Source organism: Hypoxylon trugodes (assembly GCF_022578975.1).
Source record: "Hypoxylon trugodes strain CBS 135444 unplaced genomic scaffold F4822scaffold_3, whole genome shotgun sequence".
Lineage (NCBI taxonomy): Eukaryota > Fungi > Ascomycota > Sordariomycetes > Xylariales > Hypoxylaceae > Hypoxylon > Hypoxylon trugodes.
In genome coordinates, this window is record NW_026250018.1 from 1,901,425 (window position 1) to 1,917,358 (window position 15,934).

At 46.2% G+C, this 15,934-nt stretch overlaps 6 protein-coding genes across 6 annotated transcripts; 2 read left to right on the top strand and 4 right to left on the bottom strand.

The window, feature by feature from the left end:
* Positions 1–424: 424 nt before the first annotated feature.
* F4822DRAFT_426914 (uncharacterized protein) lies at positions 425–1,714 on the bottom strand (the record flags this gene model as incomplete). Its single annotated transcript, XM_051460650.1, has 1 exon — positions 425–1,714. One exon carries the CDS (start codon positions 1,712–1,714, stop codon positions 425–427), a length of 1,290 nt encoding a protein of 429 aa, XP_051316834.1.
* Positions 1,715–3,102: 1,388 nt separating this feature from the next.
* Positions 3,103–5,063, top strand: F4822DRAFT_395323 (uncharacterized protein). Its single transcript, XM_051457432.1, has 2 exons — positions 3,103–3,726; positions 3,779–5,063. The coding sequence occupies exons 1-2, from the start codon at positions 3,429–3,431 to the stop codon at positions 4,906–4,908; spliced, it is 1,428 nt and encodes a 475-aa protein (XP_051316835.1). The 5' UTR covers positions 3,103–3,428; the 3' UTR covers positions 4,909–5,063.
* A 567-nt stretch (positions 5,064–5,630) lies between these two features.
* On the top strand, positions 5,631–6,599 carry F4822DRAFT_426916 (uncharacterized protein; the record flags this gene model as incomplete). Its single annotated transcript, XM_051460651.1, has 3 exons — positions 5,631–5,645; positions 5,700–5,808; positions 5,863–6,599. 3 exons carry the CDS (start codon positions 5,631–5,633, stop codon positions 6,597–6,599), a joined length of 861 nt encoding a protein of 286 aa, XP_051316836.1.
* A 251-nt stretch (positions 6,600–6,850) lies between these two features.
* On the bottom strand, positions 6,851–8,441 carry F4822DRAFT_426917 (major facilitator superfamily domain-containing protein; the record flags this gene model as incomplete). The annotated part of the gene is made up of 3 exons (XM_051460652.1): positions 6,851–7,420; positions 7,498–7,761; positions 7,824–8,441. The coding sequence occupies 3 exons, from the start codon at positions 8,439–8,441 to the stop codon at positions 6,851–6,853; spliced, it is 1,452 nt and encodes a 483-aa protein (XP_051316837.1).
* Positions 8,442–8,879: 438 nt separating this feature from the next.
* F4822DRAFT_171221 (DnaJ-domain-containing protein) lies at positions 8,880–10,932 on the bottom strand. Its single transcript, XM_051453294.1, has 3 exons — positions 10,749–10,932; positions 9,891–10,653; positions 8,880–9,816 (listed from the first exon to the last, which is right to left on the bottom strand). The coding sequence occupies exons 1-3, from the start codon at positions 10,826–10,828 to the stop codon at positions 9,523–9,525; spliced, it is 1,137 nt and encodes a 378-aa protein (XP_051316838.1). The 5' UTR covers positions 10,829–10,932; the 3' UTR covers positions 8,880–9,522.
* Positions 10,933–12,407: 1,475 nt separating this feature from the next.
* Positions 12,408–15,925, bottom strand: F4822DRAFT_171209 (uncharacterized protein). Its single transcript, XM_051453293.1, has 8 exons — positions 15,427–15,925; positions 15,286–15,348; positions 15,155–15,221; positions 14,999–15,100; positions 13,502–14,914; positions 13,150–13,451; positions 12,979–13,098; positions 12,408–12,926 (listed from the first exon to the last, which is right to left on the bottom strand). The coding sequence occupies exons 1-8, from the start codon at positions 15,517–15,519 to the stop codon at positions 12,465–12,467; spliced, it is 2,622 nt and encodes an 873-aa protein (XP_051316839.1). The 5' UTR covers positions 15,520–15,925; the 3' UTR covers positions 12,408–12,464.
* Positions 15,926–15,934: the final 9 nt, after the last annotated feature.

Here is a 15,934-nt window from a genome sequence, read left to right on the forward strand (position 1 = left end):
ATCTCGAATTTGCCTTATAAAAGTAGAGTTGGGAAACTGTGCTGGTGTAGTGACTCTGCCATCCGTCTTTTCTACCAGCTATGCGGCCCGCGCGAGGAGTTGTGACCCCCATAGATACCTAGGTACTCATGTACTTAGAAAAAAGTATCTAAGTGAAAATATAGTATTTATTTACTTGTCTGGAGAAACATCCCCCGAAAGTCCGGCACTCAGCTGTCATCTTGGAGATGCATTTGTTGGGGTTAAGGGGTTGGGTGGGGGATTTTCTTTTCTTTTTCTTTTAAAACAAATGAAAACAAGGATGTTGACACCTACAGATGCGGCGTCTTTACCTAGGTAACATAATTGTATCGAATAACTCTGATGGTAAATCGTTGCTTTCGATATAGAAAAACGTAATTCTCTGGCGGTAGAGACTGAAATACTACTCAAACGAAAAGTATTCATCGCCGTAGTCAGCACCAAAATTTGCGTCAAATTCAAAGGGGTGTTGACTCGGATTGAAAAGAGAATGGGGGTTTTGGTCTGGTGTTGGGTTCTGAGGAAAGTTGATTGGCATTCCCGAGGCATCCTGTGGTAGGTCGCTGAGTTGAGGAAGCGAAATCGATCCCGGAACCTCGACATCATGATTATTGTGCAGCGCATGGCGTCCTATCCATGTATCGACGAAAATGGAAAGGCCGTTTAATAGCTCGCCGAATCCATTAACCATCCGTTCTCTAGTCTCCTGAGGAAACGCATTCATAAGCTGTGCGAAACTGTCGCTCCGTCGATATTCATCGAAAGCATCGTGAATGTTAGTGCTCGTTCCATCGTCGTAGATATAAGGGGATGGAGGGCGGTTAATGGCATTTGGGAGCAAGATATCCCATATAGTATACCATCTTTCTTCGTCGTTGCGCGCCGTAGATTCGCTGGCTGCAGAGCTCATCGCATGAAGCTGGTCAATGGTAGCTCCAGGATAATGAAAATCGTACGATGGTAGGCAGGCGCGCTCACTGATATGCTGGTCCCGTGTGGCGTTGTCTGGATCGTTGGGGAAGTCTCTGCCACATATTGGACAGTGATTCTGTTGAACATGCTTCCTCCTAATATGCTGCCGAACATCTACAATACGCTTAAGCTTATAGCTATTGCATCGCCAATGTTGTTCTCTATCATGAAGGTAGTAGGGGCATGCGAAGTATTTGCTGCCACTTGTGACTTTCAAATCAATAGGACCAGCCCGTTGCTTTTTCCTTCGTCGGTCAGGGTCGCTTTTTCGGTTTCTCCTGTTTCCTCCTCTAGAGCGTTCTGGGGTTTGATTGGAGGCCGACGACGAACCCCCAGGGTCCACGTTGGGGCCAGCGCGGGGGTCAGCACTTCCAAACCCAGCTTGATTAAGAGCAGGGCCATCCTCAAGAGTTCTTTGAGTAGTTTCGGCAATTGCTAGATGGCATACTGTCGAATGACTAGTTTCCTTGCAAAGTCGTAGGTGCGAAGCGTAAGAAATAAGGTACGCAGTAAATAAATGAGGCGATGTTAAATCATCATCGTATTCTGTATCGTATTGAAAGGCAGAATCAATTTCGGCTTGTGTTGTAGCGGTACTTGGATGCCAATCACCATAAGACTTATAAGGATCAGTGGCTGCTACGCCACCGCCACCCCTGACGTCTTCCCTTGTGAATGCTGATGCGGGATAATGCTCGGATATATACCTATAAGTACCCATCCCCACAGGCCTTACATCTGCGTAACGCTCACGCTCGCTTATTGAATACATAGGATGGGTTGTTGTCGTTCAACTTTGCGATCCGCTGGCTTCTTTAATTTTGATGAAGTAGAAATCCACATACCCCGGCGATCATTACAACAGGGTAAACGGGTTCCGAACGTCAATATTCTTGTCAAGCATGTTCGGGTTCGTGAAATAAGAATAGGTGATTTGAGCGGGGGACTTATTCGGTCTTTAACTACGTTCTATCTCGCTACACTTTTGCGTACACAGCCTGCATCTCGAATATCCGCGTAGTCACCACTTGGGCACGCAGCCGTGTTCGAAGGATTGCTGCTTGTCGCCGCCTATCGCGTACCTTAGATGGTTCGCTTTAAGTGCTTATCTACCTACCTAGGTATGTACTCCATAGCGTCCAATACAACCAGACGACCATTTATGTCAAACCTTTACGACATTTCAACACATTATACGCTGCCTGATGATCCACTCGGAGTTAATGCAAGTTCAATCATGGGCTCGCAGAAATTTTATTCCCCTACGCAATGTGCGGGCTATTTACCACATGTGAAGCCGGGTCCATTGTTAGGGATATAAGGGCTTATACTACTCCGAATCCTCATATGTACAACATAATGGTTGCTGTTGTTTTCATATGTTCATAGCCTACCTGAGCACCCCGGCCTGAATCCCTACCCAAGCACGTAGCCACACGTTACTGGACGTTCTAATCCTTGTAAACAATTCGTATGGATACGCAGTGTTTTGGATGGAGTCTGCTAAAGAATGTTATCATATTTCTTTCTCTGAGGAAATCAAATCGACATTAACCCGACGGCGATACTTATTTCTCTTCATAGCCTTGTTGGGCACATCTCAGTGTTAATGTTGCTGCTGACACCAGAGCGTAGTTCTGGTGTACAAATCCATTAGCATGTATGCCCAGGGATGTACTTTTTGTTTTTGTAGTTAGTGAACCTATCTATATGGAGTGCTTAGGTGAATACTGAATTCTCCAAGAGTATTCAATATAAATAGGAGGCTAATATATTTGTGGGATTCGGATCGAAGCAGTCTAGCGATCATCTTTCTATATCTAGTCGACAGGCAGAGTCTCAAACCAGGTAATAAGTACCTCCCCAGACATCTAGTTCGACAGGTACGATGTAACTACCAAAACGAATACCCAAGTACGTATTCTTGAATAAGGCAAAGTGACTTCCTTCTAGGCCAGGTAAGACGGGCGTAATGCAAGGTGGTATTGCACTTCTTGATTGGCTAGGAACCCTGCGCCCTCTATGACTATATGTCGTAGGATTCCCCTTATCGACACGCATATATTTGCGTACACATTTGCGTACACATTTGCGTACACATTCTCGCATACCAATAAAATATTTCATACCCTCCCTTGCAGTTGAGGGTAGTAGCCACGCCTTCGAGACTTGCAGCTAAGTAACTTCGAAAATCGTGGAGTAACTTCCAAGGTCTTAAATTGGCTCGGAGTAAAGGACGATATCGAACACCTTAATTACACTTTTAACATCTCTACTTCACCCTAGTGGTGGTATCCTATGGGTTGTGTTATTATATCAGTGTAGTCATCATGGCTGGAATGATGAATTTACCTTCAGGAGGGCCCACGAACAAAAAAATCCAAAAAAAGCGATATCCTTCAAGATGCAATATTGGAGGAACCAGAACTCGCTCTATGACCAGCTCTTGCCCTCGGCGTGTCGAGGCATACACATTTGATGATATTAGCGCAGCATCCCCGACCGCGTCTGACGCGGCGTATATAAAATCCCCATTAGATCTTGACCAGTTCAAAATCGCGGATTCGGTCGACGATTATTTGCTCGTTAGCAATTATACGAGTGAAATTCTCGAAAATGAGTATGAAAATTATTACGAGGCAAAAAATGAGCTTTCTGGGGTCACAAGTATTGCAGATAGCAACTTGGGTAAAACCAAAGACACGGACACCCCAGAAGCAATTTCTGTTCAAGGTATGCACAATAACTGGTTTATCTATTATTGTTGTACTGACCACAATTTTAGCGAATCGGACCCAATTCAATCCAGTAGTCGGGTGGGATGGAATTGAGAAGGATAGTATGGTCGAGCGGAAACAACCAAATACCTATGGACACCTGGAAGAAAACAATTGCCTACACGTTATATGGGATGGCCATATGGCGCCCCTTGACTTCATGGATCACACGTTCGTGCCAACCCCCTATATGGCCGATTCAGAGCGGGATTCCGAATACTTCTTGACGACTTACTGCGAACAAAGGGAGGACCAGTCAAGCCACCTTTCCGATAGTTGGTGTACTGCAGAACGTTCGCCATATGGCATTTGCGGTTCGTCTAAGGATGGGTCGGAGGAATACGAACGCGATCCAGTGAACGAATTTTCGATGTATGAAGGCCCGGGTAGCCCGGAAACTTCGACCTTGTCGGACGACACATATGGAACTTGTCATAATCCTACTAGCCAGTATGAAAAACATTCTGCCACTGAGGCAGTAGCGCAAACATTGCCCGCGGTGTGTCCATTAAAACAGCCATCTGTCCAGGGCTCCGATCATGAAAGGTTAGCAGCGAGTATGCAACACGCCAACAACGATCATGGAAACATTAACAGAAAATGGTGGGCGTGTCCTTGGTATAAACAAAATCCACGGAAGTACCAAATTTGTGCCAAGTATAAACTGCATCGTATTAAGGACGTCAAACAACATGCATATAGAAAACATATGAAACCCGAGATTTACTGTCCCCTATGCTTCGAGACATTCACAAGACCCGATGAAAGAGACGGGCATGTGCAAAAGAAAAACTGTGGCCAGCAAGCCGAGCCGAAGTTCGAAGGCATCTCAGAGCAACAAAGAAAGTTGTTGAACCAGAGTGCCAACCGTGGTAAAAACGACGAAGAGCAGTGGTTCATTATGTGGCACACTATTTTCCCCACTGAATCTCGCCCCAAGTCGCCATACATTGGCAATAGTTATGAGGAATTGCTGCCTCTACTTCGAAACTTTTGGGATAAAAGGAGCCCGGAAATAATCTCCGGGGCATTCGATGTTTCTCAGCCCGGTGTCGAGACACAGACCATCCGAACCATCGTAGATAGCATATTTGATCGATTTGAAAAGGAGTCATCAAGCTGGGGGGTCTGTTTGTGATGGAGATCCGTTTGACTCGGAATTGAATGGTAGATTCGCACTTCTCCTTTTGCTAGGTACTTGACTGAAGCCGGGGCTTCGCCGATACGACCCATAACCCCCTTTCATTACAAACTTCTAATATAGCATTTTCACTTGCTATGACTAGTATCCAGTGAATTCTATGGCGAGTTTGGCAGGCGCTGCTCTTGTCGGTGTGTGACGGGTAATTGTTGTCCCCATCCCCCTTTACTCCCTTATAAGTTACGTAAAATACCAGCAACCACATCAAACAAAATAAACTTGCATGGTTAATTGGAATTGGTAAGAACATCCTTCTATTGGTTATTCAACATCTTAATTATATGGGGCTTGCCATTACCAAGCAACTTACAAGGGATTGGGCGATGACAGTTACCACTTCAAGGGATGGTGATTCCAAATGCTACGTTAGAAGATGCCAGTCAAACTAGAAGCAAGAAGATATCAATAATCCGCATGCGTCGAATACTTGTGATATTTCATAAATCCTACGTCTTTGCGAGCTTGGCTCACCTCATGTAAATTGGATGTGGAATTATGTAATTAATCATCTCAGCGGTTAATCGACAACCCGAACCAAGAATTGGACCGATTGGCAATATTTAAACGCCTTTAGTTCCCTAGATGTGATCAAGTAGTAAATTAAGTTGCAAAAGTAGAACTACCTTCCATTGTGAAACCATCCAGAGACTTATTTTACCATGGCCCAAGAAAAGGTAAGGTTGAAGCACTTATAGGTACCATGACAAAATTTAGCTAAGGGATATTAGTTTATTCTATACTCTTTCGTCGGCTCCCAATGGGCCAATGTTGCGCACCTTGGGTTGGCAGAAAAGGGGTTCAAGTCAGATGACTACGAAGTCAAAGAGGTCGACCTCGGTAAGCGTACCAACTCCCCAAAGAACTCATACAGAATCTCACAATCGATTATAGTCAAGGCGGAGAACTTCAACCACGAATACCTCAAGATCAACCCTAATGGCACGATCCCCTCATTGACTTCGCCGTCCTTAGAACGACCGCTCATCGAGAGCACCGATATTCTACGGTTCCTCGACGAGACAAGAGGCACGTCCTTGGTCCCCAGCGATCCCAAAGCCAAAGAAGTCGCGCAGAAGATCATCGACCTTGTGCATTCCAATGACCTCACCACGAACTTGATCCTGCTCCAGGCTCACGACCACGAGGAAATGAATGCAAAAAGGTCTAGCATGTGGAACGACTTCGTGCGCGCCCGACAGGCCAAGCTGGAGGAGGGGAAAACCGCCCATCCAAACCATCCATTCTATGGACCCAAGAGTGAGGAGAATGGAGCCTTGTATAGACTTTACACCTCAGCGAGCGAAGATGAACTGCAGAGATTCTATGAGACGACACACGATATGTACCGCAAGTTTGCGACGGGCCTTGACAAGCTGGATACACTACTTGTTCTTCCATATGCGGTCGGCGACCAGGTAACGGAGGCTGATTTCCACATTGTGCCGTGGCTTTCGCATGCGCTATGGGGAGCTGGTACAGAGCCGAGTGATGTGCAGAACTTTGGAACACTGGAGGCCTTGATTCAGAAGACTATGCCGGGCTTCGAAGTTAAGCCGAGAATAAAGGAGTGGTGGTCTAATATTAGCAAGACCCGCGCATTCAAGGAGGTCTACCCACAGCTGCATTGATGATGAAGTACTATCTAGGTACCTAGAGGTGGAAAACTAAGGGGGATTGGAGGCAGCGGATCGGGTGCGAGCATGTAACACTCATTAGCTGTCTGCTAGGCGTACTATTTTATATACGCGCATGCGTGTTCTTTTGCTTACGCCAAATCATTGTGGACAACCAATGTTGCCTGTTCAAGCGCTAGCCAAGCCAGTATGTCTATGCCTCGGCCACACGCATGTGGTCCAAAAATTAAGACTTACAGCCAACCCTACGCAATCCACTTCCACCCCTTCCCCTTGCCATCCGCCCATCTCACACCAAAACAGCACACCGTAGCACCCATCAACAACGCACCGTCCCAATACGCAATACTCGCGTACGCACCGGTCCCCTCCTCAGGCCCACCAAGCAACTGTCCACCAACCGGACTCCCAAACATAGTCCCTAGCCCCCTGACGAATAGTATAAACGCATTAACCGCAGCATACTGTCTAATCCCGAAAACCTCCGCAATCAGCGCAGGGAACAGGGCGTAATACCCACCAGCGGACACACTATACAACGTGATAAAAGCCAACCATAACGAAAACGAGGACGAAGTAGTCGCAGCCATGACGCTAGTAAGCCAAAACGCGAATACCGAACACGCGGCCACGAGAAGCGTGAGGACGAGCGTGTTCTGTCGGCCTAGACGATCGCCGGCGTAGCCTGTGAGAACGCGTGATACGGAGTTGATGGCGTTGCTGACTGCGAGTAGGTTTGCGCCTTTGGAGGAGGTTTGCCCGAGGATGACGGTGTAGGAGGGGATGAAGGAGAGGGGGAGTTGGGCGCCGGCGGACTTTGGTGAGAGTTAATGTTAGTTATGGGGGGTAATTAATAGTCATTAGAATCTCAGGAGGAAAATATGCTACTCACCTGGAGAAATGCGGCAACGACCGAAAAGAGAAATATCGGTTTCATAGCCAGCGCGCGTGAGACGTGGGTATTACGCCTCTCCGGAGTTTCGGTGTTCGACACATTCGAAAACCGACTCCGCGGGACCGCCCAAGCAATCGGCAACCCAGCGATCAAGTTAAAGACAGCATAAATCCTCAATGTCCAGCGACCGCCAACAGAACTAAGCAGCGCACGTATCACAGGCGAAAACACAAGACCACCTGCGCCACCACCAGCTAGAATCTACGAAGCGCACCAAAGAATCAGCAATAGCACGAAAACAGCACAATAGATGGAACACATACAAACCCCATAGCCGTAGCCCGATGACTAGTAAAATACTCCGGGGCAGGCGCCAACAACGGGAAATACAGCAACGACATTCCCCATCCCACCAGAAACCCCTGCGTGAGCAATAATTGCCAAATCTTAGTACTAAACGACGCGAGCGCGAACCCCGCCGACATAACCAAAACACCCGAAATCGTAATCGTCCGCGGAGTTAGTAACCTTAGAATACGTTTACGCCATACCCTCGTCGACGGGTTATTAAGCGTCCACGTCTGCGTTTCGATACGTGAAATCACGGGATTCACAAGGATCCCGCCGGCCCAGGTAAGTCCATAACACAACGTACCCACGAACGCGAGCAGCGCTGTCGGCGGTGTGGGCGCCGAAGACGGGGCTGGGGAGAGAACATCTTGGCTCGGGGAGAGGTAGTACTCCTGAAACACACCAAAACACTGATTATACCCAATCGTCAGTGCAATAGTAGTAAACGCAGAGACGAGAACCGTAGCTTGTTTCCTGCGAGATATGGGCGGTAAGGCTGGGGACGGAACTACAGTTAATTCCGAGCCGCCGTGCTCGGCTCCGAGCTCCCGAGACGAAGTGAGTGGGATTGGTTGGGTTTGTGCCGCCATTACAAGTCAATAATTACATGCGGGCAAATATTAGAAATGTGTATCATTTTACACACCTACCTGGCTAGGGATTATATGGGCGGCGATCATTGTCTGACAATACGCCTGTGATTCTCCGGAAATCGGGTCCTCGGTACGTGGTTTTGTCTGCCAAGAATCATGCCCCACGCCAGCATGAATCGGGTCCGACAAAGACAGAACATTTTCTCACCCCGATACAACTCCTTTCGTAACTTAGATGATATGAGCATCTCAAATTCCTTATATAGGTAGCTCGGTAGCTTGTAGGAGATACTGGAATAAGTCTAAATTTTTCAAACGCTCCTATTAGCCAGACACATAGTTGTATACGTCGGATGAAATTCAAATATTGTATAAAATATTAAATAATTAGTATCATTAAATAGAACTCATTCTGTACAGATTTTCTATACCATTTGCATTTATTCTCAATTTGTTGTGATATAATTGCGAAAGACCAAATCGCTAGCTGTGGAAGCAGTTTTTGCGGTATCATTGGTTGGTATGATTCTGGCATTAATCAAGAACTAGAGAAACCTTTTTTTACCGTTGCGGACATTATCGTACTGCAATCCCAGAGCATCCTGGCCCGGGGGTATCAAAGCAACAATATTTGTGAGAGATGTGCGCGCACCTACGAACAACATCATTATATCTTGTAATTTCTTCATTTGTCTATTGGTATAACTACCTAATGCATCGATTAAATTAATTATCGACCCATGTCCATTAATCCCCGATCGATTCCGAAGTGCCGACACTATCAGAAAAATAGAGAAAAACAACCAAAGTAGCTGCTGATATGTACTTATACTCTATGACCGAATATCCTCAACTATCGAGTTGTTTCTTCGAGGCCCGACTTGTAATCTTCAATTTAGGCCGAGCCCGCCGAGACCGATGGTATGGAATATGGGATGAGAATTTCCGCAAGAACAATTCATATCTCATAGTCGTGAATATCGTAAATCGAATTTTCCGTTTGCTGACCGAATCCTTACAACGCCAAAATGCACCGTTATGTTTGCCGTATGATATCAAATCGAATGGTTCCCATTGTTTATAGTATTTCCTTGAGTTGTTGTTTTTGCCTCGCTGTTAAGCTTGTTGGGAACTTGACGTTGTACTTGATGATGAAATTACCCCGCTCACCGGGTTTCTTCGAGATAGGCATACCAAGGCCGGGATAAGTATCTGAAGAACCTGGTCCCGTAGGTCCACCCTTGTCAACGCTGAGTTGCTTGCCGTCAATTGTCGTGACGGTTCGTCTCCAGCCAGTTAGGGCTTCTTTTAGATCTAAGTCAATGGTGTGGATTAAATCGTCACCGTCACGAGAGAAGAGGGGATGTGGTTTCTGTTAACCGTGTTAGTCATTTCCGATTGGTCCAATCCAACAAGGAAGTTAATATCATAGGAACAGGAACTTACCTCTTCAACGATAAAATGTAAATCTTGTTTTCCACCCTCCTCTTGGTCGCCGACTCCCTTAAACTTAATTTTGCTACCCTTCTTTAAACCGGCTTTGATGGGGACTTCGAGGACCTGGTCTGTAGTGGTTCGCTTGCCCGTATCATCGAAGGTCTTTCGCTTAATCTTCATCTTCTTTGTGGTGCCACTGAATAGTTCCTCTAGGGAGAGTGGTAGAGCGCGCTCGACTGTGGTGACATCGGGTGTCACTTCTCGCGCACCGCCGCCCGAGAAAGGATCCGAACCGCTGGGAAAGTTATTGCGCATGCGAGTTCTTCCAGAACCTGTAGGTCGAGGAATGCCACCGCTTCTACCACCGAAAAATTGACTGAAATCGTCCTCATCATCTCCGCCCATACCACCAGTACCGCCAGTACGAATGAATTCCGCGAATATGCTCTCGGGATTACTAAAGTTGAAGGGGTTCCCTCCACCGCCACCAGTACTGAAATGGAATGACCGAGCACCTCCTGGTATACCGCCACCACTGAAGTCGAAACCTTGGAAGCCATTGGGCATTCCACCTTGGGCACTGGCAAATGAGTTTTCGCCTGGAGGCGGAGCGGCACCGCCTCGAAGTAGGAATTCTAAGCCATATTGGTCATATGTCTTTCGCTTTTCCGGGTCGGAGAGAATCTCGTAGGCCTGTGAACATTCTTTAAACTTTTCGGCAGCGGAAGGGTTGTCTTTGTTCTTGTCTGGATGCCATTTTAATGCAGCTTTTCTACATTGTTGTTAGTATTTGTTGTCTTGGGAACCTGGAAATTGGTAAGAAGACCAGAAAGCGGTCTCGGGTGGAAGTGGGGTAGTAGGACTTACCGGTAAGCTTTTTTGATCTCATCTTGAGAGGCATCCGGCTTGACGCTTAGTTGGTCGTAGAGTTTTGTTTCCTTTACCATATTGATCGCTCTCTAGAAAATTGAAGGTGTGTGTTTATGGAAAGGAAGGGAAAGTTTGTATGTGGTCCAATTGAGGTCGTGTGATTTAAAAGGATCGTGTGGGTTGTATGTAATAATCGAGCTTGACACAGAGTGATTCAGGTTGATGTATTTGTTGGAAATGGTCAAGAATTTGGGAAAGAAGAAAGAAGAAATTTACAAGGAAGTTGTTAGTTTCGTTGGTCCAATGGATCTGTAAGTATTGTTTGCAACGCCTTGCGTTGAGCTTTGCGTACTGCACTGCCGCTTTTCTTTGTAGTTGACAGGTTGGTAGAAGATTCGGGAATTGGCGATGGGAGAGGGTGACAGAGACCGCTTGGTGGGTATAAACCTTGTATGTGACGTTTATGGTTATGGAGAGTGGGAGCCATCTGATAGAGCTATCTTATACACTAGGTACCTAGGTATGTACTGTAGTACTCGCCCATTTGGCAACTGCTGCCCTAGGAATCAAGTACTCAGTACGAACAAGTGACAGCGGGATCTCCAGTCACCGCACAGATCAGGTGACGACAAAGCTCGATAATCCTGGAACCAGTGAGAATGACCTGATGATCTGATTTGTTCTGGTTTAGCTTGGAAGTCCTGTTTTTAATCTTCAGACTAACTTGGTTCGCGGTACATGAAGGATTCCTCGAAAACCGTCAATTATTGTATGAATATTTTTCGTATGTGGAATGTAAGTACCTAGATACCTGTACACTTCCACTGTTTTGTCGTGCTTGGCGCATTATGTGTAACTAACGTTAGACGCAGCTTCCCTTTCTTTTCCTTTCATTGCCGCGATTAACCTGGCAGAGAAGTGGATCCGCGGGGGTTGAGATGTCCGTATAGATCTAAGGACAATCAATTGATTTTCACACAGACCCTGAGTGGTTCATTATGAGATAAATATGTCAACAGTGACGAATATGATTGAAGAATAACCAAACTCACTAAATCAATATTTCATCAGTACTTCTTGACTACTGGCCTTGTCAGTCTTACAACTCCAGCTGAGCATTTGTCTTAATCTGATGTTTGGATGTTTGTGCAGATGACGCGGGAACCGCCTGGAATGTTCGAGAAAGTATAATACTTTAGTACACGTACTTTTTCGAATTGAGTTTAGCTGCATCGTACGCAACGAATGGGAAAATGGCTTATTAAGCTTGAGAGTGGAAGGTCAGTTACGTAAGCCTCCTTATCTGATCGAGACTATTCCAGGTTCAATGAATTATATATGGTAGGTGCCCTTCAAGTCAACTTCAGTTATACCTCGGTGGACTCGCCAAACTCATGTATCATTTTCATTCATCATGCGACCGGCCCTTGGGTATCATGGAAGTCATCCTGCTATTTAGTATACATGGGCCTCCCGAAAAGTGGGAGACTTATTCCTAGGACGAGGAACCAAGCTGCAATTATGCAGCGGCCGGAAATCCATTGCCTGAGATCTTCCACGCAAATACCTCTCATTCCGCGTCTGCTATCGGTTGGATAAAAAATTACATTGGCGCCGTTTATGTGCTTTCATAAGCTACCCTTCAGTCATAATGGGCGTCAACTTCGTACATACTCGTAATTTTGACGTTACGTCAAACTATGCTAGATTTCTTCATCCCTCGTGGTGTTCAAAGTCTACATCCATCATATCGATAGGATCGTTCTGTGATGCACGGCTGGGCCGGCTTAGAAACGGTGTAGAACCACTAGCGACTTCTTGCATCTCGGGTGACTTGGACGTCGATACATCAGTGCTAAAAGTTTGCATCTCTTCTGTGATGTTGTATTCAGCGCTGAGTTGTTTGCTGGCGTGATAAGGTACTGATGGTTGAAATGTTCCAGGCTCATCGAAGGTCAAGTCTACCTCACTAAGAGCATCACGAGAACTACCTCGAGTCGCCACAGACGAAGCAACACTGTGCTTCCGTGTGTGATTTGTAAATGCGGATATATCCTCAACGGTGACTCCTGAATGAACGTTGTATGGCTGCTGCTGCTGTTGTTGTTGTTGCTCTTGATCTTGTTCCTGTGAAAGCTCCTGCTGGAACGAACGATTGTCGGCCCGCACGAACATCTGCGCAAACGTTAGCTCTTGCTCATACAGTCAATATAGACATGTTGTATACCCGTAAGGCGTCTGATAATGGGATAGGCTCCGCTTCCATAGCAGCTTCGGTAGCATATATAAGAATGGGGTTCTTAGACTCGGTCCCAGCGGCGTGAAGCACATCTTCGACATTCGCTTTCTGTAATGCATGTTTAGCATCATACTAAGATGGATCGAGAGTTTCACTTACCTCGGTTTTGATCGGAGATGCATCGTTCGCCGAGTATCCTATCTTCCACCATTGATCCTTACTCTCCGACACCCCGTCAACATCCATCGACCCAGCATCTTGCCTGACACATACGTAAGCCAACTCACTAGTAAGGCCAACGCCACGTAGTGAATATTTCATAGTTGGATTCCAGTACTCTGGATGGTAAGCAGGAGTTGATCGAAAAATAAAGCTATCGTCAACCTCATCTTCCTGGCATGTTAGGCGCTTGGCGACAATTCGCATAGAATCCCAATACGCCTCCTTTGCTTCTGTGAGATCTATAGCTAGGTTAGAAACCCATACTTGAAGGTCTGCAGACTAAACTTACTGGCTAAGTCCGTCCTCAATTCGTCGATCTGTTCTTTACATCCACTGATAACTTCCTTCCACTTTTCCAGTCTCTCTTCTTCCTCGGGTAGGAATGAGCGAGGTCCATTCCATGTGTGGATATCGAAAATATCATCAAGGGTGAGTTCAATGTCCCTTTCCATTCGTTCATAGTGATATCGCCATTGCGCGGTTCTAGTCTGACGTTCTATTAACCTTTCAGTTTGCTTGATGATCCCGTCCAAACAAGTGACCAAGTCATGAGGTCCATTACTAAGGCCGTTCACCCTATGGCATCGTTGACCGCGGCATCGTATTAAATTCGCACCTAACAAGTCGTATAGGCGCAGCTTCTTCTTGATGAAACGTATATAAGTCTGGAATTTTAAAGCAAGATCTTTTCGATCTTTCATGTACCGATCCACGTAAAATACGGCCGGAATTTCGCAAGGTTTAACTAACCCGGTGCCACCGAATCGAACCGTTATCACCTCAGCCGGCTTTGCCAGAACGGCGAAGTTAGCTTCGTCTGGAAAATTGTGGTCGAGTGATAATGCGTGTGTCCAGAGTAGGTTGTCTAAAGCGTCGTAGAATGTGTTCACCCATGGATATTGTTCGTAGTCCAACATCAAATCAAGAAATACGAAACGCGTGTCTCGATCTTCATCGCTGCTACTATCAGCATCACCCTCTGACTGGGCCTCGTCGCCTGAGGCCTGAGCGCAAAACATGACTGTGCCCACTGTAGTCACTGGACTCATGTCGCAATCAGGGTTGTTCAGAGACTCCTCCTGTAATGCCTCATATAGTTTTTCTTCGACATCGGGTATCCAGGCCCCAAAACTCGGGTCGATTGCCTTGGTATCGACGAGACCATCAACGGATCCGTAACTTCTTTCCGTCTTGTCAAGGAAGGCTATCAGACGATGGAGCTCCTCTGCGAACTCTGGATGTGCGTCTTCACCCCAAATCGATTCACCCTTCGCCATTGCCGCAAGATGCTCATGCTTGAGGATCGCCTGGCCTCTCCACCATTCCGAGTTGTGCCCATAATTCTTAGTTGGAACACCACACTGGAGAAGAATATTCCGAAATAGCGGGATCTTGTGGTATATCGATAATATTGCGCCTACTCTGTGATCCCCTTTCGATCGAAGAAATGCGGGAATGTTGGCGTCTCGTTTCCTAGCGGAGGGGGTGGGATCGGCCTTCACTGTTTCTAAAGTTGTCTTGGTAGGGACCATAGCCCATTGCTCGGTTTCATATTGCGGGCGGTTCGCAGGGCCGAAATATTTCAGGTTTGTTTCGTTGTCAACAATGCCGGCTTCTTGTAATTGTATTCCCGACTCGGCGGCAGATTCGGCTAAGGCTCGTTCCAAATTCGCATCCTCTTCGGCGGCGTTGGCGGGTGCACCTAGGAAGCGTCTATCAGCATCGATACCGAGTAAACACAGGAGCAATACCTGCGGCTTGATTTCAGTCTAGTCTATCGTCTTACCGAAAGGTGACGGGTTGTTGGCTCTTGAAGGTGGTCGAGTCGGAGCGGCATTGTTTTGGTATCCTCCAGGTCCAAGTTCGTCCGGGCCTTGGATATTGAAAGCTGCAGTAGAAGTTCAGCATAAAAAAGTAACTAGGAAGTGACAATATTCCGCACATATTCCCGTATCGTTAAAATTATCGCCATGGCGATCCATGCTAAACTGCGACTCGTCCCATTTGTACTGCGGTAAGCTTAGCATAAGTGACCATATATAGACTATGTTGTATATTCCCAATTATTAATACCTTTACGCTATCAGGATCCTCAAAATATTCTTCGCACGCTCGTTGGATATCGTTGTTATTCGCCTATATTTGGGGGAGAAATGCCGTCATTAGTATCGAAAAGAACCCCAACAGCATGCATGTGAAGTTGAGGTTAGGTACCTTCAAGCGGGTGATAGCTTCGGCTCGAAGTAGTCCAGTGAGGTCGCAAAAGAGATTAATGGACTCATCTGTCGGTTCATTTGTCGACGCCATATTGAGGAGATCTAAAAGCTATAGATCACACGAAGCTATGTCGTCGTCGTTGGCGTTGGCAAAAACATAGAATTGAGGATGCTGACGATGGGGTAGTAATGGTGACAGTGGCGCAAATGCGGCAAGAAATTGAACTGAATCTTGTTCAATGTACGTACCACCAATCAGGTTGTAAGAGAATACATCATTATGGAGGCAAGGGAAGAAGTTAGTGTTGGATTAGAGTACCTATTGGTAATAATAAATTGTAATTTGATCAAAGTGATGTAGAGGAAGAGGTGAGTGAGATTTTCAAGGGCAACAGCACCTACGACCTTGCATCACAAATATTTCCAATTGCTACGTACATAGAAGAAAAGAGCTTTTTTAATAAGACTTAGCTGACAGCTAGGTACCTAACCTAATGATGTCGCAC

Coding starts and splice junctions, on each gene's coding strand:
- F4822DRAFT_395323 (XM_051457432.1), top strand. CDS start 3,429: ATGACCAGCTCTTGCCCTCGGCGTGTCGAGGCATACACATTTGATGAT. Junction 3,727..3,778: donor AGAAGCAATTTCTGTTCAAG/GTATGCACAATA, acceptor CCACAATTTTAG/CGAATCGGACCCAATTCAAT.
- F4822DRAFT_171221 (XM_051453294.1), bottom strand. CDS start 10,828: ATGGTAAAGGAAACAAAACTCTACGACCAACTAAGCGTCAAGCCGGAT. Junction 10,654..10,748: donor GAGATCAAAAAAGCTTACCG/GTAAGTCCTACT, acceptor ACAACAATGTAG/AAAAGCTGCATTAAAATGGC. Junction 9,817..9,890: donor TACATTTTATCGTTGAAGAG/GTAAGTTCCTGT, acceptor CACGGTTAACAG/AAACCACATCCCCTCTTCTC.
- F4822DRAFT_171209 (XM_051453293.1), bottom strand. CDS start 15,519: ATGGCGTCGACAAATGAACCGACAGATGAGTCCATTAATCTCTTTTGC. Junction 15,222..15,285: donor AGGATCCTGATAGCGTAAAG/GTATTAATAATT, acceptor AGCTTACCGCAG/TACAAATGGGACGAGTCGCA. Junction 13,452..13,501: donor ATTGAGGACGGACTTAGCCA/GTAAGTTTAGTC, acceptor ACCTAGCTATAG/ATCTCACAGAAGCAAAGGAG.